The sequence below is a fragment of the Corticium candelabrum genome, chromosome 6, assembly GCF_963422355.1.
Source record: "Corticium candelabrum chromosome 6, ooCorCand1.1, whole genome shotgun sequence".
NCBI classification, from domain to species: domain Eukaryota; kingdom Metazoa; phylum Porifera; class Homoscleromorpha; order Homosclerophorida; family Plakinidae; genus Corticium; species Corticium candelabrum.
Genome location: NC_085090.1, coordinates 7,883,318 through 7,905,817, shown reverse-complemented (window position 1 = coordinate 7,905,817; position 22,500 = coordinate 7,883,318). Strand labels below are relative to the sequence as shown.

Below are 22,500 nucleotides of genomic sequence, written 5' to 3'. Positions count from 1 at the left end.
GTGTGTGTGTGTGTGTGTGTGTGTGTGTGTGTGTGTGTGTGTGTGTGTGTGTGTGTGTGTGTGTGTGTGTGTGTGTGTGTGTGGTGTGTGTGCAGATGTTGACATGTAGGTTTATGGCTGTTGATCAGAGTGAAATGAACTAAATTGGAGATTATTTGTTTTCTCTCAAAATGGCAACAGCTCAAGGTAAACTCAATTTATTCATTTAGTTGTGTATGTTTGTTTGTTTGTGTATGTGTGTGTCCATAATCTTGTGGGTGTTTGTAACTGTTTATTTGGACTGCAAAGTATTGTTGTTGTCATTTTGGAAATGTGTGTTGACAGACAGATAGACAGACAAACAGACGAACAAACACATTAAAATTAAACGACAATATTAATTAAATTGGTTTATCTGCTCTGGTAACTTTATGTGCTACAGAACCATATTGTCTGCATTGTATCTCTTTTGCTACCCCAACTACACATCAAACAACAGAACATGTCATGCACCTCATTCATTCCCAACCATTCTCTTTGTATTACATCCTTTTACACATGTTGATATCAATCAACATAACCAATAAATACATATTTGTACTGTGCGTCTGTCTGCATTCACTTTGTCATTTTCCTTTTTCTATCTCACGTACCCTTCATGTTTCACAGACAAAATTGTATCTGCTGGTCATCCCAGTGATGCAAGAGTTTGTGGTGATTGATTGTTTTATACTACAGACGTGTTATGACATTCGTGAGAGTTTGGTTTTGTGGAAGAATATTGCAGTATCTGATGGAGATAACCAACTGGTTGAGTGGCTATCAATCCACCCAATATTTCTCAACATGATCATTCCTGACTTCATTGAATACAGAAAGACATGCAATTGTGATGACTTGAAAGACAATTTGTATTGCAAACTCTCACACCTCAGAGTGGATCAATGACGTTCTGTATTGCCTGTTGTGGATCGACAACAGAGTTGTTGCTGTACACTACAAGAGTGCATGTGTCAGCCCACATATACATTAGGTACAATATGTGACTTGCACTGGTGGTATGTGTGGTTATCATTACACAGGAGCTTGTTGGTCGATTCTACTAGAATAGGGTGGAAAGCCTCAGGTGTGTGTGTGTGTGTGTGTGTCTGTGTCTGTGTCTGTGTGTCTGTCAGTGTGCGTGCGTGCGTGCGTGCGTGCGCGCGCGCGCGTGTTGTAAGAATACTAAATATATTATATAGTAAGCCAATACTAAACTTAAGCATACATGCAGCCTACCACATCCACTTCTTCACGAAAGACGAAGAACACACTCATTACACCTTGCAGTCTAAGTAATTAAGTAATTATAGTATGCTGCACGTTGGTGCCAAATGCGGACACGCGAGAGACTTGCCTGATAAGCGGGAAACTCCCTCGTGATGCGGGAGAGTTGGCAGGATTATCGTGGGTATCCTAGCTTGTTGATCGTGTGTGCATGGTACAGTGTTAGCGATACCATCTCTACGGAACATGCACGTGCAGTGTGTGGTTATCTCCTATCCTCTGTAGAGCGACTCACTGCAGCAACAAACAATGATGCAACACAGAAAAGAGCAGAAGAAAACCCTTAGTATCTTGCAAGGCTAGCAGGCTGTACCATGCAGCATACTAGCGATATACATATGCACGAGTTTACGCGAAGTAAAATAGAACCATAGCTAGATACCTAGGTAGCGTTTTGCGTCTAGGCAAACAGCGCATAATCGTAGGAGGCGTAGGGTATGGCGCGCCATTTGTGCCGTAATTCGCTATTTCTACTTAAGTAGAAATAATTCTACTTAAGTGAAATTCAATTCTACTTAAGTGAAATTCAATTCTACTTAAGTGAAATTCAATTCTACTTAAGTGAAATTCAATTCTACTTAAGTGGAATTCAATTCTACTGAAGTAGAAATCAGCACTTCTACTGAAGTAGAAATCCATTTCTACTTAAGTGAAATTTGTTATTTCCACTTCAGTTGAATTGAATTCCACTTAAGTGGAAATGAATTCTACTTTAGTGAAAATAGATCACTGAATTCTACTTAAGTAGAATCATTTTTACTGAAGTCAACTGATTACTACTTAAGTGGAAATGAATTCTACTTAAGTGGAAATGAATACTACTTAAGTGGAAATGAATTCTACTTAAGTGGAAATGAATACTACTTAAGTGGAAATGAATTCTACTTAAGTGGAAATGAATTCTACTTAAGTGGAAATGAATTCTACTTAAGTGGAAATGAATTCTACTTAAGTGGAAATGAATTCTACTTAAGTGGAAATGAATTCTACTTAAGTGGAAATGAATTCTACTTAAGTGGAAATGAATTCTACTTAAGTGGAAATGAATTCTACTTAAGTGGAAATGAATTCTACTTAAGTGGAAATGAATTCTACTTAAGTGGAAATGAATTCTACTTAAGTGGAAATGAATTCTACTTAAGTGGAAATGAATACTACTTAAGTGGAAATGAATTCTACTTAAGTGGAAATGAATTCTACTTAAGTGGAAATGAATTCTACTTAAGTGGAAATGAATTCTACTTAAGTGGAAATGAATTCTACTTAAGTGGAAATGAATTCTACTTAAGTGGAAATGAAACCCCACAATAGCAAGGTGATATTAACACCACTGATGCGGAACGCTTTAGATTCAGTAACACATTTGCAGGTGTAGCACAGGTGCACCTCTCCTTGTCCATGTACCAAAGCAATTAGGGTTGTGGCACAGGTGCATACATATACGCATAAAGTGCACCTGCACTTGTGTTATAAGCGCTAAGCCGATTAGCTTGTGTAGCACAATTTGGTAAACACAATGGATACACGAAAGTGCTAATTGAACTGTGTAAAAGACCGCTCAGATACTACACGTTAACTGATGTATTAATTAATATATCTAGCGGACGTACGGAACAGGCATGGAAAGAGTTCTTGTTCAATTGATCTTTTCTTGTTTCCGTCGATCACGCACTTTTAGATATTTCTAACACTGTCGCAGGTGTAAAACAGGTGCACGTGTACTTGCGTCAAAAGAGATTACGGTTGTGGCACAGGTGTACACATTGTCTGTTTATCACAAGCGCACCTGCAATAAGCGCTAATGCGATTAGTTTGTGCTGTAGTACAGGTTACCTAGTAACGTGAATACAATAAGTACACCAAAGTCTGAGAGATTTGAGTCTGAGTCAAATACAACACGCTAACAATCATAGTAAATAAGCAGTCACAAGCATTATTTTGGAATGGATTATTACGTTTGCTCTTTGTGGATCATGTAATTGAGCTAAAGCAATTTTGTTTCTACCTTAATTAACTAATACATCCACGTACACCTCCACTTGCGATAAATCGATTTGCTTTTAGCACAAGTGCAGGTGCTCCTTAGTACCTGTACTACAAAGGAATATAGATTTTAGCACAATTTTGAATACAAACGTACACAATGAGTGACGATTGTCTAACAAACCGCTCAGACCACCGGCAAGGACGCCTTTTAACACTATATTAATTAAAAAGGAGCTATTGCACCGCTCTCTAGCTGACTTATAGTTGCACTATACGTTTGTATATACGTCTTGGTGGTTCTTTTGCAAATGTCACGAGCGCGAAATCGATTTGGAAGCGACATCGAGTCGTTTCTTAGCCGCATTGCACGTGTTGTTGCTGACGTGCAACGTCTTCTGGGCTCTGGAGAAGTGTCGCAAAGAGATGTCGACAGTTGTGTCGTTCGAGTTGAGTATCTAATTGGAAACGTGGAAAGAGTCGGTGACGTGCTGCAGGCACACCAGTGTCAAAGCCTGGTGTGTGGACTACGCAATTTACTGTTGTCTATTGAGGCTTGCCGGATAGAGTCGCCCTCACCTCGTCAATCATTGTCCATTCGCCGAACGTCGGGGTCTCGTGGTCCACCGTTATTTGACATTCCCCAGCAACAACTTCAATTTCTTATACACTACGGCTTTACAGGTACCGATATCAGTTCTCTACTTGGTGTTTCATATAGAACATTACAACGTCGGTTGAGAGACTTCGGTTTGAGTTTGAGAGGACAATATTCCACACTTTCAGACCAAGAATTAGACGCATCTGTTGCAAGGATTGGTCGTGACTATCCTCGAGCCGGAGGCAGAACTATGAATAGCCTTTTAGAATCGGAAGGAGTGCGTGTCCAAAGAAGCAGGGTTCGCGCATCTCAACTGAGGGTTGATCCAGCAGGTGTTGCACTCCGTTGGAGCGATTCTACGCAAAGACGTGTGTACCGAGTTCACGGACCCAATTCTCTCTGGCACATTGACGGAAACCATTCCTTGATTAGGTACAAATTTTGTTGTCCTGTTTGCAGCGCTTAAAATTTTTCGTATCAGTGTCATTTAGTTTGTGCGCATTAACTCTATTTTATACGTACATTACAGGTGGAGGTTGGTGGTCCACGGAGGAATTGACGGTCACTCACGTCTAGTTGTTTATCTGCGATGTTCAAATAACAACAGGTCACAAACAGTATTAGCATTATTTCTAGAAGCGATCACAAATTATGGAACTCCATCTCGAGTTCGCTCTGACCAGGGCGGTGAAAATGTGCGGGTAGCAGAGCTAATGCTTTTGTTGAGAGGACCTGGTCGCGGGAGTCATATTACTGGTCGTTCAGTGCACAATCAACGAATTGAGAGATTGTGGGTAGATGTATATAGAGGCGTTCTTAGCCTTTACTACTCACTGTTTTACTTCTTGGAAGATCACGAACTTTTGAATGTCAACAATGAGCTTCATTTGTATTGCTTGCAATACGTGTTTATTCCTCGAATCAACCAATCTCTTGACAATTTTGTTAGTGCTTGGAATAGACACCACTTGTCGACTGAGGTCAGCTCATTTTGCTATTGATTGATTCAAAGCTCTAGAGCAATGACTGACAGTAATTTGTTGTTTTACACAGCATGGGCGAAGTCCAGTGCAAATATGGATATCGGGAATGATCGAACAGTGCGGTAGTGGAAGAACAGCAGAAGACGCGATACTAACAGCGGAAGAAATAGTCCAGTATGGGATCGACTTGGAAAGATCCACTCGGGTTGAAGATCCAGAAAGCAGCTCAGTCATAGTTCCGCCAAGTTCAATACAATTGACAGACGAGACGGTAGAAGAACTTCAAAGTCGCGTAAATCCACTCCATGATAGTGATTGCTGGGGGGTTGATCTTTATCTTGATGCACTTGCAACTCTTCAGTGACCAGATGTAGATGTGCAAGTATAAACAAGAGTTTCCTAGATAGTCCGCTTAATTTACCATTATTTTCTAATATGCACAAAGTGAAATCAACAATCCTTCATTCATTTATTAAGTCGTCATGAAATACAATCAAGTGCCAATCGACACAACAACGTTTGAAATAGCCAACTACACTACATACGTAATGAACGTTTAAGATCTGACAACGTCAGCAGTTACGCGCAAATGTTCTCTATACTCGCAAATGTTCTCTATACAAAGTTCATTGTCCACTGATTTTCAGTCAGTATGCTGTTAAACTCTGCGCGAAAATCGGTGTAACTTGAGTATGTAGTGGGTAAGTGCAAGCATGGATTGCATGTGTGTGATGTGATGCGGCGAGAGAGTCCGGTCAATGCATTGAAATCGACCTTTATGATATCGACCGTCACAACACTGCTCCCAGTTGAAAAGCGCAAAAAGCGTCCTAGCATCTCTGCATTCAGACTTCGGATGTATCTGAGCAGGAAGTTATAGACAGCCTGCTGACTAGCAGACATGGCGTCTGGCTCTGCTATTAGAGTGGCCACCTTTCTTGCAGATGGTGTAAGTTCTGCCAATTTTTCCTCGTACCATCTAGTTGATGGTAGGCAAGAGGCCGCGCCGTTCTTTATTGCTTCCATGGCAAAGGCTGGCTTTGCCATCAGTTCAGAATGAGCAACTCGTCGTACAATGTCGCGAAGATTTTCAGCTGTGGGCAGTTGCTTTACGCCGAACCGACTGAATAGATCGATAAGTTCTTCTTGAGTGCCGTCGTCGAGAACATCCATCCTTTCTGCCTGACGAATAAGTTCTTTTTCAGTTTCCGACAGGTAGTTGAAAAAAGATGTAACTAGGCAGTCATCAGTTACTTGTTCTCCGATGAGTCCCGATACTACCGTTGCCCTACAAAACTTTAGTGGAAAAAACCCAACCTGTTTAAGACCTGAAGCCAGAATGCGCCCGATTGCAACAAATTCTTCTTTAGTCGTATTGGGGTCGACGACGGGAACTCTCTCCATCTCTCCGTCAAACTTTCTATCCATTACCTCATCCCAAAACACCGTCAGTACATCACGAAAAACCCCGTCTACATCCACTGCAGACTCTCCACTCACGTTTATGCTAACACGCCTGCTGGTAACATCGGTGATATCTTGAAAACGACGAATAAGATCTTCTACCAAAACTGATCGCCGAACCTCAATCCACGTTTCTGGTTCTGCTTCAGAATTGGTTACTTCATCGCTAAAAGAGAATAAATATACGAGTTAAATTAGCATATGAAGTAATGCTGCTAGTCCACACGACATGCTTACTGGATATCAGGAGATATAGGTTGGTACAATGAATTCGCGCCTGGCGAGCTGGCAGGAGGAGGCGTAGAACGGAGAGAAATGACATCCAACGTTTCATCATCACTGTCTGGAGTATGGTTTGGACTTTCAGAACAACTTGTAATGTTTGAGGCAACTGCAACAGTGACTAGAGGTGGAGAATGCTGCGGCTCAACTTCACATGCTAGTCTTGGCCTAGTCGTAGTTACGGGACACCCTGCAGTTGTGGAGTAATCAAGAAGACATTGCTCCTGAGACTCAAGTTCCTGTACATGTAAACAAGTTTAATTAATATTGTCAGACGTATCTGTAATTCAATCATACTAGATTTTCAATTAAAACATTAGCCGAAGGGGCTAGTCTGCAACTTTCGAAGGTGTTGGTGGGATTGGGAAGAAGTACTGCTGGAGGGAAAAAAGAGGTGTTCAGAAGTCGTACAGCTTCGGGATCGAAAATGTCTGGAATAGTACCAGCATACATGTACAGCACCTATACGAAAGCAATAATGTAATAAGACAGAAGAAAAATTACTAACTTAGTTGATACTAGGAATCTTACATTAAGCGGAGTAGCAGATCTAAATGTTTGGTTGTGAGAACTACCGTTAGGTAGTCTAAACCGGATAGTAGAGCCAAGTTGAGACGACTGGGAGTCCGGGAGTATATACGCTTGGCACATAGTAGCTAGCCACGGCCGCAAAACAGAAACACGCTGCAGGCAAAATTAATAGTTACGACAATTTACAAGCAGACTTGTAAATACCAGCATAGAGTCTCCACCTGTCTTATAGATGATGAAAACAAGTCTTCCTCTCGAGCCCGTCGCTGTTGTCTTAGAATCTCTGCTTCCTTAGAGATGCAGCGATATATTTGCACACTACGATTTTCACTAGACTCGCAATGCATATACCCTCGCTTGATCAGCTCGAAGACTTTCTTCATACTCTCTATCTTGCCAATCGCGAAGCTGATCTCTTTGAACAGAAGATCCAATTAGGTGATACGAAGAGCGTGTGATTGTTGTTGTTCCTGGTGGTGGTGTTGTTGTTGGAACTGTTGTCATGGTTGTTGCTACTGTTCTGGTTACTGCTGTTGTGGTTGCTGCTGTCGGCAACTGCCTAGCCTACAATAGACCGTGCATGGAGCGTGTGTTACGCTGCATCATGTCACATTGTGAATAGTTTTTTACGCGAATGGTTCTTCTGGTGTGGATGTCTTCACCAGTACGAGTCGCAGAAGAAGCAGTTGAGACCTATGCCACAAAAAATTATTGAAACTGTTTTATGCCGTAGTTGGCGAGAAATGCGAGCCCTTCTCTTGTCATACCATTTGAAGGTTACAATATATAATATTTATTTATTTATTTATTTATATTTATTTATTTATTTATTTATTTATTTATGTTTGTTTGTTTATTTATTTATTTATTTATTTTTTATTTATTTGTTTATTTATTTGTTTGTTTATTTATTTATTTTCTTGTTTGTTTATTTATTTGTTTGTATATTTATTTATTATTTTTATTATCTATTATTTATTTACATGTATAGGTACGTCTGCTAGAGTCATATATATTTACGACGACGCCAGACCCTATGATAGAGGCAGCTGAGAGCTTTTACAGGGTTATTACGCGACCTATTAGTTGAACGTAGTCCAACTGCAAGCATTAACTTAAATTAACTTAATTACGATCACAAGGTTTGCAAAGACCTGTAGCTGGTCGCAAAATCTAGATGTTGTGCGCAAAGATATTGCCTGTAAGTACAAACCATGGATCCCTAATACAAACCATGCATACCTAATCCTAACACTATAATCACCTTAGAAACTCCATATCCACGGACCACGCTTTGCGCATAATGTATAGAAACAAAAGCGCGATCCAAGGCCGCGGAGGAACGACACTATATGATACACACTTAATTAATTGGGCTTGGGCTAGTGCTCTGAACTTAAGATGCATGCTAAAGAAGACAACCCTGAGGAAGACGTCTGTATCAAATAGCATCAATTAGGTAACTTAGTATACTTACTTCCATTGACGATGATAATAGATTTGTTGTTGGTCGGATATACAGCTTTCCCTGGCGCACTTCTCTTCTGAGAATCTCAGGAGTGTTTGCTTCTGCTGGTAACTGGACTAGGTTTCGGTTCTTGTCCGCTTTATGGTAAGTATAACTGGTACTATCCAGCAGTGGGAATGTCTGCAAGACCCATTGGTGCATCTGCTCAGCTGTCCAAGTCAACGGCAATTCAGAATATGGGTGATCGCTTGGCACCAATGAAATCTCATGGCGTGGTACACCTGCCAAATTTCTATGCTATTAATTACGCCAACGTAAATTGCTAATTGCATACCAAGTCCAGCCCTTGTAAGCCGTTCCAATTCTGAGCGAGTGACTGTTCTCGTGGTGTTCACTTGGGCCAAACACACAACATGAGTCCTCCATGACGCAGCTCTTCTACCACGGCCACGCCTTGGTATAGGCTCGGATCTTCTGGCTCGACGGCGTCCAATAACTCCAGAAAAGCTGTTGCTTAGTTCCAAAGACAGGCGACTGGCAGACGAATGTTGTGAGTTCCTGACGTCTCGCAATACCGACAAAACGTGGCTGGCAGCATCGGACACATTGACAAAGTCCTCCATGTCCAGATCACTACTAGTGCTAGGAAGTCTTACTTCGTTACTCTCTGAGCCTTGATTTTCAGTGTTCATCGTCCGAAAGTCTAGCAATCAAAAGAACCACCAAGACGTATATACAAACGTATACTGCAACTATAAGTCAGCTAGAGAGCGGTGCAATAGGTCCTTTATATAGTGTTAAGGGCGTCTTTGCCGGTGGTCTGAGCGGTTTGTTAGACAATCGTCACTCATTGTGTACGTTTGTATTCAAAATTGTGCTAAAATCTATATTCCTTTGTAGTACAGGTACTAAGGAGCACCTGCACTTGTGCTAAAAGCAAATCGATTTATCGCAAGTGGAGGTGTACGTGGATGTATTAGTTAATTAAGGTAGAAACAAAATTGCTTTAGCTCAATTACATGATCCACAAAGAGCAAACGTAATAATCCATTCCAAAATAATGCTTGTGACTGCTTATTTACTATGATTGTTAGCGTGTTGTATTTGACTCAGACTCAAATCTCTCAGACTTTGGTGTACTTATTGTATTCACGTTACTAGGTAACCTGTACTACAGCACAAACTAATCGCATTAGCGCTTATTGCAGGTGCGCTTGTGATAAACAGACAATGTGTACACCTGTGCCACAACCGTAATCTCTTTTGACGCAAGTACACGTGCACCTGTTTTACACCTGCGACAGTGTTAGAAATATCTAAAAGTGCGTGATCGACGGAAACAAGAAAAGATCAATTGAACAAGAACTCTTTCCATGCCTGTTCCGTACGTCCGCTAGATATATTAATTAATACATCAGTTAACGTGTAGTATCTGAGCGGTCTTTTACACAGTTCAATTAGCACTTTCGTGTATCCATTGTGTTTACCAAATTGTGCTACACAAGCTAATCGGCTTAGCGCTTATAACACAAGTGCAGGTGCACTTTATGCGTATATGTATGCACCTGTGCCACAACCCTAATTGCTTTGGTACATGGACAAGGAGAGGTGCACCTGTGCTACACCTGCAAATGTGTTACTGAATCTAAAGCGTTCCGCATCAGTGGTGTTAATATCACCTTGCTATTGTGGGGTTTCATTTCCACTTAAGTAGAATTCATTTCCACTTAAGTAGAATTCATTTCCACTTAAGTAGAATTCATTTCCACTTAAGTAGAATTCATTTCCACTTAAGTAGAATTCATTTCCACTTAAGTAGAATTCATTTCCACTTAAGTAGTATTCATTTCCACTTAAGTAGAATTCATTTCCACTTAAGTAGAATTCATTTCCACTTAAGTAGAATTCATTTCCACTTAAGTAGAATTCATTTCCACTTAAGTAGAATTCATTTCCACTTAAGTAGAATTCATTTCCACTTAAGTAGAATTCATTTCCACTTAAGTAGAATTCATTTCCACTTAAGTAGAATTCATTTCCACTTAAGTAGAATTCATTTCCACTTAAGTAGTATTCATTTCCACTTAAGTAGAATTCATTTCCACTTAAGTAGTATTCATTTCCACTTAAGTAGAATTCATTTCCACTTAAGTAGTAATCAGTTGACTTCAGTAAAAATGATTCTACTTAAGTAGAATTCAGTGATCTATTTTCACTAAAGTAGAATTCATTTCCACTTAAGTGGAATTCAATTCAACTGAAGTGGAAATAACAAATTTCACTTAAGTAGAAATGGATTTCTACTTCAGTAGAAGTGCTGATTTCTACTTCAGTAGAATTGAATTCCACTTAAGTAGAATTGAATTTCACTTAAGTAGAATTGAATTTCACTTAAGTAGAATTGAATTTCACTTAAGTAGAATTGAATTTCACTTAAGTAGAATTATTTCTACTTAAGTAGAAATAGCGAATTACGGCACAAATGGCGCGCCATAGTAGGGTTCATGACGAAGACCAATTGGTGTATAGCAGTAGGAGTGAAAGGCAGTAGATAACGGCGTGATGCAATCCGGTTGGTGATTGTGCGTTTTTGCATTTCAAACGCATCAAGTTAGTCGACGAGGGTCTCTACAGTAACAGCGAGATCCAAGACTAGTCTAACTATACGCCTTTCTAAGGTGAGAAGTGCATGAAGAATTCTAATGCAGTGCTGTAGAACCTGAGTTCAGTGCTCGAATTAAGGTTTCAACATTGTTCGGACATATTTTCCATCGTAACTAACTTACTCAGGAGCATCAAAACCTGATTTGTTTGTTATAACGCGCATTAATAAAAAAAAAGGCAGTCAAATTTAACATGATGAGTGGAATAGATCAGTGTCACCATGCCTTATGATATCCATAAACAGTCAACAGCTACATGAGCACAAAAGTTCAGTAAGGTATCACAAAAGCTGAGGCATTTTTTTCCATTCTTGAAAGACACAACAGTGGAAATAATTTCTTCATTTTTACAACGACATTAGACAAGACATTTCAAAGCAGTCCAGCTATAGGTAGACCAATTCTGGTCTATAAACAGTACTAAGTATCCACAAGTCAACGGAGTTTGAGACTAAAATGGTCTCCACAGATTGTTTTTCATGACTTGTGATTTAGGTCTGTGGATTAAGCGACATTAGAAAGTTCCTATAACGAGATACTTAAGACAAAATGTATTAAGCTAAATTAATTAATAGTACAGCAGAAGTTGAATCATGTTCTGTACTGCTCATAAGCACTTATATTCACTGTTAATTAACTATTAATTAGCCTTGAAGCAACTTGTACTAATTGTTGTATCAGAGAGTAAATCAGTTACTAGTTAGGCTTAAACTGACACTAAATTGTACAGGTTCATGTACAACGTACAAAACTAGTGCTTGTCAACAGTTCCCACCCAAGCTTCCCAATCCTCAATAGGGTTCCTAGCGCATGAGTTAATTAGGAAGGTATGACTATACAGCTACTAGAGGAAGTAGCCAATTAGCAAGGTCACTAAACAGTCCACCGCTGTGACATCAACTCACAGTCCTCATTGTTTCGCGGGCTGTTGGTTGGTATTCCTGACTCTTCTTCCCGTTCTGTGTCGTCTTGATAGCCTTTACGTTTACATAACCTCATTCTATTGTTATATGACTTCTAATGGACAGTTTTGGGATAACATCTGCGTGTGGTAAACAATTACAGCTGCATCATTACTGACTTTCGGGAACTAAGTCAGCATTAACAGAGAGTAGCCTCTGTAAATCTCTAGGATACTGTACATACTATAAAAGTGAAAAGCGACGGAAGATTGAAGTTCACAGCAGACAAGTTACGACATAGTTGGAGAACGCCGTGCATATGATTACTACAGCACGTGACTCAGGAATCCGTTCTACAAGACCGGTTGGGGTATATTACGTAGCTACTAGTAACTCATGTGTATCTCTTCTGATAACCCATATACGAGAAACACTAATCTTACAACGAACCTTTTGATATAGAGATGAAACACGTCGATTACAGTTGGCCGCACCTGTGGCGTAATAATTATAATTCAATTATCAAAGAGCGGTGATCACTGGGTAATAGACATCGGAAACATGCGGCAAAACGAATAGACGCTCATTGTGCAGCTAGCTGTAGTGGAAAATGATAAATCTAACCTTGAGAGCAAGACATTAGAGCTCCTTTACGGCATGTCTACAGTTGCGTTTCTAAAGTTTGACATCTTGTCCGAACGTTCTTCTCCGTGATCGGACAAACAACAAAAGTGTTCGGAAATGTCCGATGTCCGACCGCTATTTCGAGCACTGTGAGTTGTTGCTGGGAATCTAGTACACGGGTCGTTGCGAGTGGATTTTCGAAAGCAAATGCACGGAATGGTTTGCGCTTATTTATATCCATCTCTAGTTAATAAAAAATTAATTAATAAAAATTGATTGATAAAACAATTAATTGATAAAAATTAAAAGCAATTAAGGTCACAGATCAACACATTGCCTCCTTCACTATTCCAACTTTGATTAGCTAGAGATGCTGTTAGTCAGCTAGTGACCCACCAATATAACTAACTACCTTATAGGACCTATTTAGGGTGCCCCTGAAAATAATTATCAACCCAGAATGCAACACCCCTTAAAAATAATTATCCCCTGAATGGTAGTAAGGGGGTCACCTAGTTCCATACAGCCCTTCCAGCAGCATTGGGTAACAAGACACTGCCAACACAACTGCAAACTGCATATTGACCTGTTAACATACATTAATTAATTAAATACCAAATATGACGTAATCACGTGACAGTAAATAAAATTGAACAAAAATTTCAGGATTCCTGACATCACAATACAACAATGATCATGCAGTATACTATATGCGCATTGTAACATGTTCTGTCAAGCTCCTTTGCTGTCCTGTTTCCAGCGTCTCGTCTTGTTGAGAGGCTCAGAATCACCTCATCTGGACGTGCCATTTAGTAACATCATCAAGTGCAGTAGAGAGACACACCAACCAGTTGGACTGGACCTACTGTCTCTAACGTATGGAACACAATGGGTTGATCCATCTAAGCATGTGACTTGTTGTGAGCACGTGGCTTGCTTGTCAAACTGTCAACAATCACTCATCACCACCAACACCCACCCACATCAACTCCTACACTGACACGCTTATTGAGTGATAAGTATGGCCAGCAAGTAAGTGGCAAGTCATCATACAACAAATCATTTAGATATTAATATTACCTCCAATATGAAGGCTAATTATTCTCAGACTCTCAGTAATTTATCTTGATAAGGCCTCCCAACCATACAATTTAATTAATATTAAAGACAAACAGTCAAATATTGTGGTGTTATAATATAGTCAGTAGTGATGCATTGGTACTCAACAGACTTGCATCATTAGCAGATTGTCTTGTAGAAGACAAAAACGTCGTACTGTAGTGTATTGGAATTTGAGATAAAATGTAAATCATTATTGTCTATAAAGTTTACAATATATTTGATATCAATAAGCAGACCAAAAGCAAACAAACATATAGACATATGACAATCAGCACTAACTGTAAAATACACTTCATGAATCTTGTGACTGTATTGTGTTACTAATAAGTCTGTACCTTAATCTAACGTTCTAAAGTACTACAGCATCCGAACTAGTCCAAGCAGATTTTTGACTAAGTTTAGAAAAATAATTGATATCAATATGACTTCACATAGACTGACATGCTGGCACGTCTTACTGGATGAAATCTGTAAACCTTGATGCCCGTCTGGTCTCAGAGATTGAGCAATTCTCAGTGATTCAGTAAATGTTTTCTCAGCTTCATCCAACTGTGAGAGACGTATCTGACACAAACCGATGTCGTGCAGTGCTGAAGTACAAGAGATAAAATTACTATTGGTCACATCTGATGAATAACAAATAATTGATATCAACAAAATTTCCCAACCCATTTTCTTTAATAAAATATACAATTACAAAATAATTGTCTCATGCTTTATTTAAAAAGCAGCAATGCAATAAGCATCGACACACACACACACACACACACACACACACACACACACACACACACGCACGCATATAATTAATAATATATTTTGGCACAGCTTTCTCACATGTCTCAGTCAACATCAAGACACTTCACACCTAATCATCCGTATACAAACAAACAACTGTATACCAATAGCTTTTTGTACTGGCTGTAAAACCATTGTAGCAGCTTCAACTTTCATTTGCATGTAGAACAAATCTTTAGCTCTGGCATAATTTCTCCAAGTATATGCTTTCCTTGCTATTAGTTTTAGCACTACACATACATGAATAAATGCATCAACAATGGAAATATTAGCAAACCAGATATCACAGAGCTCATACCAGTGGCCTTCTCATGTAGAGTCTCCTCATCAATTTCCATGTCATATGAAAAACCAAAGTGCCTCAACACTGTAATCAGTAAAGTTATTATGTACTGCAGAGATGGCGGAGCGAATCGTAAGTTAGGAGCATGAAAGGACATCGCAGTACATGAACAAGGGTGAGCTTTCAGTAAGCATTTCCTATCGGGAAGCGCTTTCTGATGTTAATATAATTTATTAATTTACACACTCCTCTTAGGCAAGAGAAAGTGCTTATATGCATTTATAGGTCTGAACACTTGTCATACTGGAGTATAAAATCTCATATATTTCCTTCCAAAATTTCTTCACAGTTGTTGATTGTCAATTTGGGGCATTGTCCCCTCTTCACCCCCAGCTCTGCCACCACTGTACTGCAAAGTAAGTAAAAAATATCTCACCGTAAAATATTTCTTGATCACAATTTGGATAAAATAACAGGATGTTGAGTGATTTAGTAAATGCTTCTTGTGCTTGATCGATTCCTTGCATTTGTTCAAATGATGTCTTTCTTGCTAGCGTCAGCATATGACAAATTCCAAAAAATCCATAACCTACCGCAAAGTATAGAATTGGAATGCAAACACACAGATATAATAAACATTTAATACGCATATTACTGCATACATAGACCAGCTTCACGACAAAGTGGTAACTTCTGTTCTCTAATTTCTTTAGACTGCTCTAAATGCTTTACAGCATCAGTGATGTTGCCCATCTTATAATATATTGTACCAATAAACATGAGAGCTAAACAGAAAACATACAACCTTTAATATGATGTCATGTTGAGTCAAGAATGTTATCAAACTATCAGCAATTTCCAAATGATAACAAGTGTCCTCCTGCTGGTACAGCTCTAATACTTCCTTGTAACACGTCAGAGCTTCAACTAAATCACCTCTGTCCTCATGTATGCCTCCTAATTCTCTTATTACTGCATGACATAAATAAAGTTAAAGCAGTACTGTAAAACAAAAACGTTAACAGATACAGAACTAGCTATTTACTGACCACAACATAGTTTAGTATGTGAATGAGGCATGTTTGCCTCCTCAACTCTCCTGATCTCTTTCAGTTGTTCAATGCACGTTTCCATGTTTCCTAATTTACTGTTACATTTAGCAATTTGCACTGTACCTACAATAACCAGAATTAAAAACAAACCGGAAAATAACTTCAGTAGTACACAAAACATATTAACAATCAATTCACGTACATAAGAAAATCTCATAACTTTCTGATGGTAGGAAAGACTGAGCAATAGACAAAGCTGATTTTGCTATTTCCAATGCTTCAGTAAGCTTGTCTTTTGATCCATCAGGTCTTTCAAGCTCACGATCACACTTGAGCCTCATCACTAAATAAAGACATGAACAAAAACAAAATCATAATTTTACTGTCTATCTGCACTTTCATTCTACATACAATATAACATATCCTTGCAATCATATATACAGAGTGTCATTCAAGTCAACTATCATGGCTTTGAGTCTCCATTAACACTTTCTCTATCATAAACGCACGCTTTTTAAGTTTTAATTTTACACAAATACAACATGTCACGTGATATACAACAAAACCATAATGAAAGATTCTGCACATCTCAATACAGTTGACCCTGACACTCTTTAACTAATATTGCTGTCACTGACAAGCACAAGATGCTTCCCATTTTACAAGCAAATAGTAAAAAATTGATTTATGAGAATTACAAATATACAAAATATCTCACCCTCAAGACGGTCACGAAGAAAATTGTAATAATCAACTCTGGAAAGCAATTTCCATGACCTATCCAATAAATCATCTGCTTTTTCAAATTCTCCAAAAGATAAAAAACATGTTGATAATCTTGTCATCACTATATAACAGAAATCACAGTATGAGGTTAATTTAATAAAACTTTGACTTACCACAGCATTACATTCAACAATAAGAAAATTTATGATTCAAATTCTTTACCTTCGATCTGATCATATTCTTCCATATCATTTAACTTTTCCATCACTTGTTGCCATAATTTCATTGCTTTGTCTCGTTTACCCCTCTCTAAGTAGTTGTCTGCCATCTTGCATTCAACTAACAAATAAATAAACTGCCATTGCACCAAACACTACATACACTAAACAAATTTGTCTTTAACTTAATACTTAAAGCAAATTCACGTCCAAGTTGTTCTCCAGAAGTTTTCATCACCAACATCAGCTTTTTCAGATAAAACTTTTTTTCTTCAAATTTGTTTAGAACTTGATAGCAATAATAAATAACCTGCAACACTACAACAAACGGTTAATTACAGTGAGAAATTCAACAAAATATAAATTAAAATGTAATAATTACAGAAAATATACACAAACTACTAGCAATACAATTGGGTACTTGTAACAATGACAATAATGATCTATAAATCTGACTATCATAATCAATAAACAAAAACACCTCAAAATCTTTACAAACAATGAAATTCCAGTTTGAACAAAACTACTTACCTCAAGCTGATCAAAACAAAATTATAATTCAATTATTGATTATTTGATTATCATCACTAAATAAATATTTGCTTGTCTTGTCATCTAATCATTGCAAAAACCATATCCACTTAATGACAAGACAACAGATATAATGTCATCAAGACAAACAACTTATAAACTTACTAAAACTGAATTAACTGACCCCTTCCCCTACCTTTCAACTTAATTAATATAAATGAGTCTCAGTCAAATGCTCTCAGTTAGGAAAATGCATCAAAAAATGTTTTCATACCTTCAAATGTGTCAATAAACTATCCATCATCTCTTTAGTGTAAACTACATATACTATTTGTAATCACTGGATTACGTCACGTATTTCACACAACATCATATTCTGTTGTACAAACTTTCTAACTTTGTTAAATTAATTGTTTTCAAACAACTATAAAGTACTGAAATTGACATCATCAAACAAATTCATCCAGAAATTCTCAACAATACAGATGCACTCCTGGTCTATAAATACATCATCAAATGTCTTATCTTACCAAATTTATGATGTTCATATATTTCTTTCTTCTCATCTGGTTTTAACTCATCAATCACCTTCTTGCTTTTCAGACTCAAATCTAATGCTTCCTTAAATTTCAAGTTTTGAAAATATGCCCAAATCAAAAGATTTGTTGCTAAATAACACAAAGTGATAACCAATACACAACACATCTGAATCAACAAGTAAAGATGAAGTTATACCTTCTATGAGCCACTTGCGTTTGACCTCATGTGGAAAACTGTGCAACTGCATCACTTTGTGGTACCATTTTTCACACAAATAGTACAATATGTCAGGATGGTGGAACTGTGAAAAAGTCACACACGTACACCTAACCAAATCCAAGCAAGTTGGTATTTCTACATCAGCTAGCAATACATGCTTAGCCAATGAATACGAGTGAGAAGATAGTTGAACTCGTACATCACTTGGAAGACAATTAAACTCCATTTCACTGTGCGGTATATGAGACTTCATATTGTTACAAACATCAGTTAGTTTACGTTCCATCTCATCTGGCTGCTGCTTGACACGTTCCATCACTGTTGACTGCACCAATGGATGAATATTCAAAGTGTAACCTTCTGCTGTCTCGTGCCATTCAACTAAATTGTGTGAAGACAAACTTGAGACACACAAACTGTATTCATAATTGGCACATTCACCAAACACAAGAGGACGAACGAGCTTCTCTGGAATGTCTCTTGAAGACAGAAATGATGCATATTCAAGTAGAGACAACGCTTTGGCATTCTCTCTTGCAACCAACTCAATGTCCATCTGCCATGTCAGATGAGCATGACTAGAAGACATCATAAAATTTCTCACATTTTTTACAACATTTTTGTCACGTTCACTTATATCCAACTCATCAATATTCCTGTCACTCAACCGTTTCAAATCAGGAGGCTGAGTTACATCAGCTTCCATAAGCACTTCACGTAGACGACTTGCTCTAAAGTAATGCAACAGTTTGTCAAGATCCAATGCGAAACCCTCAAGTTCAACTTCATTTCTTTTCAACCGTTTGTAATATTCCTCATAACTTAGATGTGCCTTTCGCATATACGTGCCTGCATGAGCAAGAGCAATTGGTAGCTTTTCTATGGGAGGCTCAACTGACAATTTGGTGGCTGCTGCTATTTCTTGACTGTTGGACGGTTGACGACCGGACCACATGGCTACGGCTGCCACGGCATCTTCCGCTTCCAAACAACCAAGAGAGATGACATGATTTATTGATTTCTGTAACACAGAACAATCATCACATCGAGTTGTGATCAATACATGGACACCAGCAGTTGAACGAGGAAGAATTCTAGGCAGAAAAGAGAGATCATCTGCACCATCATACACCAGCAACATCTTAGGAAGCTTGGAAATGTGGTTAAGCAGCACTGCATTGTTGTCTTCTAATGGATTGCTCTTTAGCTCATCAAATCGACTTCGAGAACGTGAAACAGAAGGAGAACTTAAAGACAAAACTGTGAGCTGCAAATAGACAATGTGCTCATTGTTAACACAAAACTACCAGTAATGTGAGTCAATGTGTTTACATTGTGTATGACTGAGTTTGTCAGTGTTGCCCATGATTCTGCATTGAAATACAGCACTCCATCACTATACAGATGTTTACATTCAAATGCATATTTGGCTGCCAAAGATGACTTCCCCACTCCGCCCATTCCTTTGATCACCTAAATGCAATACACAAAACAATCGGTTGATATCAAATGTTTCATTGACACTGACATGTAAACACACCACACAGCAGAATTGCAATGACGTAGACACTTGTGGAGCCTTTTCTCCCCACATTGTGTTAGACAAAATTGTCAACTCTTTATGGCGACCACAAAATTGCTTTTCGTCTATTAGCTCATTGGGAAACACTATACCTAACACACAAGTAAGAGATCACACGTTAATGGTGCAAATATTGGTGTGATTTATATTTTACAATTGTTAGTAAAGTTGTCTCAGCTCAACAATCAGCAAACAATATAAATAAGATAATATAACACAACTACATCCAATATAAGCTTCCAGTAAAATATAACAAAATCAGACTATTCTAGACTTTGTAAAGCTGCTTGAAAACATGAATATAAAATACAAATCTACAACACCAACATCACAACATTATAGTCTCTTACTTGCAATGGCTTCTTCCTTCTTCTGCTCTTCAATCTCTTTTAGTTCAGCTTTTACCTTCTCTACAGTTGCATTGTCTCCTACCATCGACTGCCATTTGCATAGCATCATAAATGCTCGTTCCTTCTTTGTATGAACCTCCAGTTCTATCATCTCAACATCATATCTGCTCATGTTGAGACGATCAGACAAATCACGCCACTTGTCACCCACAATGTCACACAAATCAAACAACTGAGCCTTCAATGACCCACAACCTACAAACAATAAAGCAAATAAAATATATTTTCACATAACTGCCTGCATATCGTTCTCAACATCACGTACTTATCACAGACTTCTTTTCAGTGATGAAATGTCTCAGAAATGCAGCTGGAGTGGCAGCAGCATAAGCTTCATAATACATCAGTTTGCTGCTCTCAGTTCCGTAGTCAGATATTCCCTTCATCACAACAGCTAATCCAGGACTGAAACTGTCTGTCGCTTGTTCCATGAATGAATGAGCTTCTTTATCAATAGCTTTGATGTCGTGATCTCCCATTCGTTGTTTCAGTTCTGTCATTTCTCTGTCAAGTCTTTCAGTGTCCATCGAGACTGATCCTATTGATCCAGATACAACTGTAAAACTTCTGTTTTCATGTAGAAATTCGACCTCCTTATTAGCATAGAACTCTCCTGCTTCAGTTGACTTGTATTCCTGTAGCTTCCCTTCTGCATACACTAATGGCTCATGCTCTTTCTCCGTTTTCTCTAAAACTTCGATGACGTCATGTTTAGTAAGGCCTAAAAGTTTACTTTCCATAATTGCAAGAAGCATTTTCTTTTTGATGCCTACAAAAAGCTCCTTTTTCTTAATGCCTGCACAATCCTTCTTCTCCTTGATTTCTTCATTGTCTAAAACACACTGAAGCAGCAGCTCCTTTACATATCGTGGACTGGCACGATACAATTTAGCAGGAACATACGATGACCACTTGTCATTTTCTCTTGTCTCAACAACTTCATTCAGAGCTGGAGCAAGCATTTTGCTCACTTCTATGTAACGTGCACAAGATTGAACTGTTCCATCTTCCTTCTCTAACCCTCCACATTCTGTTGTTGTTCTCTTTGCCACCACAACTGTCCCATATTCTATTCCTCTCTTTCTGTCTTCTTCTCCAGCACAAATGCCCGTCATTGCAATCAAACCAACAGAAAAATGTTTTGCCAAGTCAGCAACAAGCTTCATACTCTCAATACCACCACACTCCACCTGAGCTACCATGGCAACATTCAAAGGCAAATCATTCCATCCACGACACAAACGAAGGTTGTAAGGGAGATTAGTGTGAGCTCCTTCAAACTTGCTCTTTGTTTCGTGTTCAAACACGTGACGTGCAGCCTGCAGCTCTGACTCCCGAGGACAAACAATCAGCACATCAAAATGATCTCGTTTTGTCATCTCAACGTCAATGATGCAATAACCTAGAAACAAATGATCAATAAGCTGTAGTTTTGTTTGACTTGCTTTACAATCAACTTCACCTAAATCCATAATTAATTAATTAAACACCATATGATAAACACTAAATTAACATAAAAATGTGCATGCAATGTAAGGCATATTGTACATTGCAGATGACTGAATGCCAAAACTGGATGCTTACAATTTAAATTTGGTGGAGGATCTACTACCACTAAAGTGCGTTCACACTGTAGCATTGACTCAAGGACACTTGAAAATAATTACGGACGAAAATAATGCACATAGCAAAGTCACTGGTTCTGTATAATAAGTAGAACCTTTAATTCATAGGTAACATAGATGTGAAAGAAGACTACGCTAAGTAAGAAATAACGCTACATGATTGTCAGTATGAATGCCCTACTATGCAGTAGAGCTGTGATAGAACATGAAAGAATTAAGTGTTTGAAAAACAATCCAATCAACATTTTCTTTCACTTCTGGGGTGAGTTCACGCATCCATCAAGGTAACAATAGCAGCTAGATAAGGACACAGCCCACTGGAAAATGTAGATAGAAATGTATGGATAAGGATCACATTACCATGTACAGACATGAGTTTTGCAAAGTAGACCAAGTTTTAGAGGGCATAGTCATTAAAATAATTAACTTAAGGTCTGATGATGCCTTGCAAAGCTTTGAGAGAGAACAAATGTGTTAGGAAAACCAAGTTTCACTTGGATGGACTCTAATTCAATTTGCGACTGAAATCAAAATGAGACACAATACCCTTTATCTGAATATTTATTGAAATTGTTGCATACAATCTAC

The 22,500-nt window shown here is 38.4% G+C and overlaps 3 protein-coding genes and 1 long non-coding RNA gene across 4 annotated transcripts in view; 2 read left to right on the top strand and 2 right to left on the bottom strand.

Annotated features, from left to right (window-relative positions):
* LOC134181444 (uncharacterized) overlaps positions 1 to 1,097 on the top strand; it is a 1,668-nt gene extending 571 nt beyond the window's left edge. The window contains exons 2-3 of the long non-coding RNA XR_009970154.1: positions 110 to 186; positions 649 to 1,097. This is a non-coding gene — a long non-coding RNA (uncharacterized LOC134181444). The remainder of the gene's footprint in view (positions 1 to 109; positions 187 to 648) is intronic.
* Positions 1,098 to 3,599: 2,502 nt separating this feature from the next.
* LOC134180940 (uncharacterized) lies at positions 3,600 to 5,236 on the top strand. Its single transcript, XM_062648123.1, has 3 exons — positions 3,600 to 4,321; positions 4,419 to 4,869; positions 4,943 to 5,236. The coding sequence occupies exons 1-3, from the start codon at positions 3,600 to 3,602 to the stop codon at positions 5,234 to 5,236; spliced, it is 1,467 nt and encodes a 488-aa protein (XP_062504107.1).
* A 101-nt stretch (positions 5,237 to 5,337) lies between these two features.
* LOC134181343 (uncharacterized) lies at positions 5,338 to 7,653 on the bottom strand. The gene is made up of 6 exons (XM_062648605.1): positions 7,501 to 7,653; positions 7,371 to 7,439; positions 7,150 to 7,302; positions 6,916 to 7,080; positions 6,574 to 6,857; positions 5,338 to 6,502 (listed from the first exon to the last, which is right to left on the bottom strand). The coding sequence occupies exons 1-6, from the start codon at positions 7,651 to 7,653 to the stop codon at positions 5,488 to 5,490; spliced, it is 1,839 nt and encodes a 612-aa protein (XP_062504589.1). The 3' UTR covers positions 5,338 to 5,487.
* A 60-nt stretch (positions 7,654 to 7,713) lies between these two features.
* Positions 7,714 to 22,500, bottom strand: part of LOC134180939 (uncharacterized) — a 20,526-nt gene continuing 5,739 nt past the window's right edge. The window contains exons 2-22 of the mRNA XM_062648121.1: positions 20,553 to 21,689; positions 20,228 to 20,482; positions 19,824 to 19,969; positions 19,628 to 19,768; positions 18,450 to 19,562; positions 18,272 to 18,377; positions 18,067 to 18,204; positions 17,198 to 17,323; positions 17,010 to 17,126; positions 16,780 to 16,908; positions 16,264 to 16,404; positions 16,059 to 16,184; positions 15,856 to 15,981; positions 15,672 to 15,794; positions 15,446 to 15,598; positions 15,025 to 15,093; positions 14,831 to 14,956; positions 14,387 to 14,518; positions 8,952 to 9,320; positions 8,627 to 8,898; positions 7,714 to 7,842 (exon numbers count right to left, since the gene is read on the bottom strand). Coding sequence (XP_062504105.1) covers positions 7,714 to 7,842; positions 8,627 to 8,898; positions 8,952 to 9,320; positions 14,387 to 14,518; positions 14,831 to 14,956; positions 15,025 to 15,093; positions 15,446 to 15,598; positions 15,672 to 15,794; positions 15,856 to 15,981; positions 16,059 to 16,184; positions 16,264 to 16,404; positions 16,780 to 16,908; positions 17,010 to 17,126; positions 17,198 to 17,323; positions 18,067 to 18,204; positions 18,272 to 18,377; positions 18,450 to 19,562; positions 19,628 to 19,768; positions 19,824 to 19,969; positions 20,228 to 20,482; positions 20,553 to 21,666 — 5,151 coding nt within the window. The 5' untranslated portion in view covers positions 21,667 to 21,689. The remainder of the gene's footprint in view (positions 7,843 to 8,626; positions 8,899 to 8,951; positions 9,321 to 14,386; positions 14,519 to 14,830; positions 14,957 to 15,024; positions 15,094 to 15,445; positions 15,599 to 15,671; positions 15,795 to 15,855; positions 15,982 to 16,058; positions 16,185 to 16,263; positions 16,405 to 16,779; positions 16,909 to 17,009; positions 17,127 to 17,197; positions 17,324 to 18,066; positions 18,205 to 18,271; positions 18,378 to 18,449; positions 19,563 to 19,627; positions 19,769 to 19,823; positions 19,970 to 20,227; positions 20,483 to 20,552; positions 21,690 to 22,500) is intronic.

What these genes read in the sequence shown, in the direction of transcription:
- LOC134180940 (XM_062648123.1), top strand. Translation starts at nt 3,600, where the DNA reads ATGTCACGAGCGCGAAATCGATTTGGAAGCGACATCGAGTCGTTTCTT. An exon ending in GGAAACCATTCCTTGATTAG is followed by an intron (nt 4,322 to 4,418) that starts GTACAAATTTTG and finishes CGTACATTACAG; the next exon opens with GTGGAGGTTGGTGGTCCACG. An exon ending in GACACCACTTGTCGACTGAG is followed by an intron (nt 4,870 to 4,942) that starts GTCAGCTCATTT and finishes TGTTTTACACAG; the next exon opens with CATGGGCGAAGTCCAGTGCA.
- LOC134181343 (XM_062648605.1), bottom strand. Translation starts at nt 7,653, where the DNA reads ATGACAACAGTTCCAACAACAACACCACCACCAGGAACAACAACAATC. An exon ending in TTCGAGCTGATCAAGCGAGG is followed by an intron (nt 7,440 to 7,500) that starts GTATATGCATTG and finishes TGCATCTCTAAG; the next exon opens with GAAGCAGAGATTCTAAGACA. An exon ending in CCTATATCTCCTGATATCCA is followed by an intron (nt 6,503 to 6,573) that starts GTAAGCATGTCG and finishes ATTCTCTTTTAG; the next exon opens with CGATGAAGTAACCAATTCTG.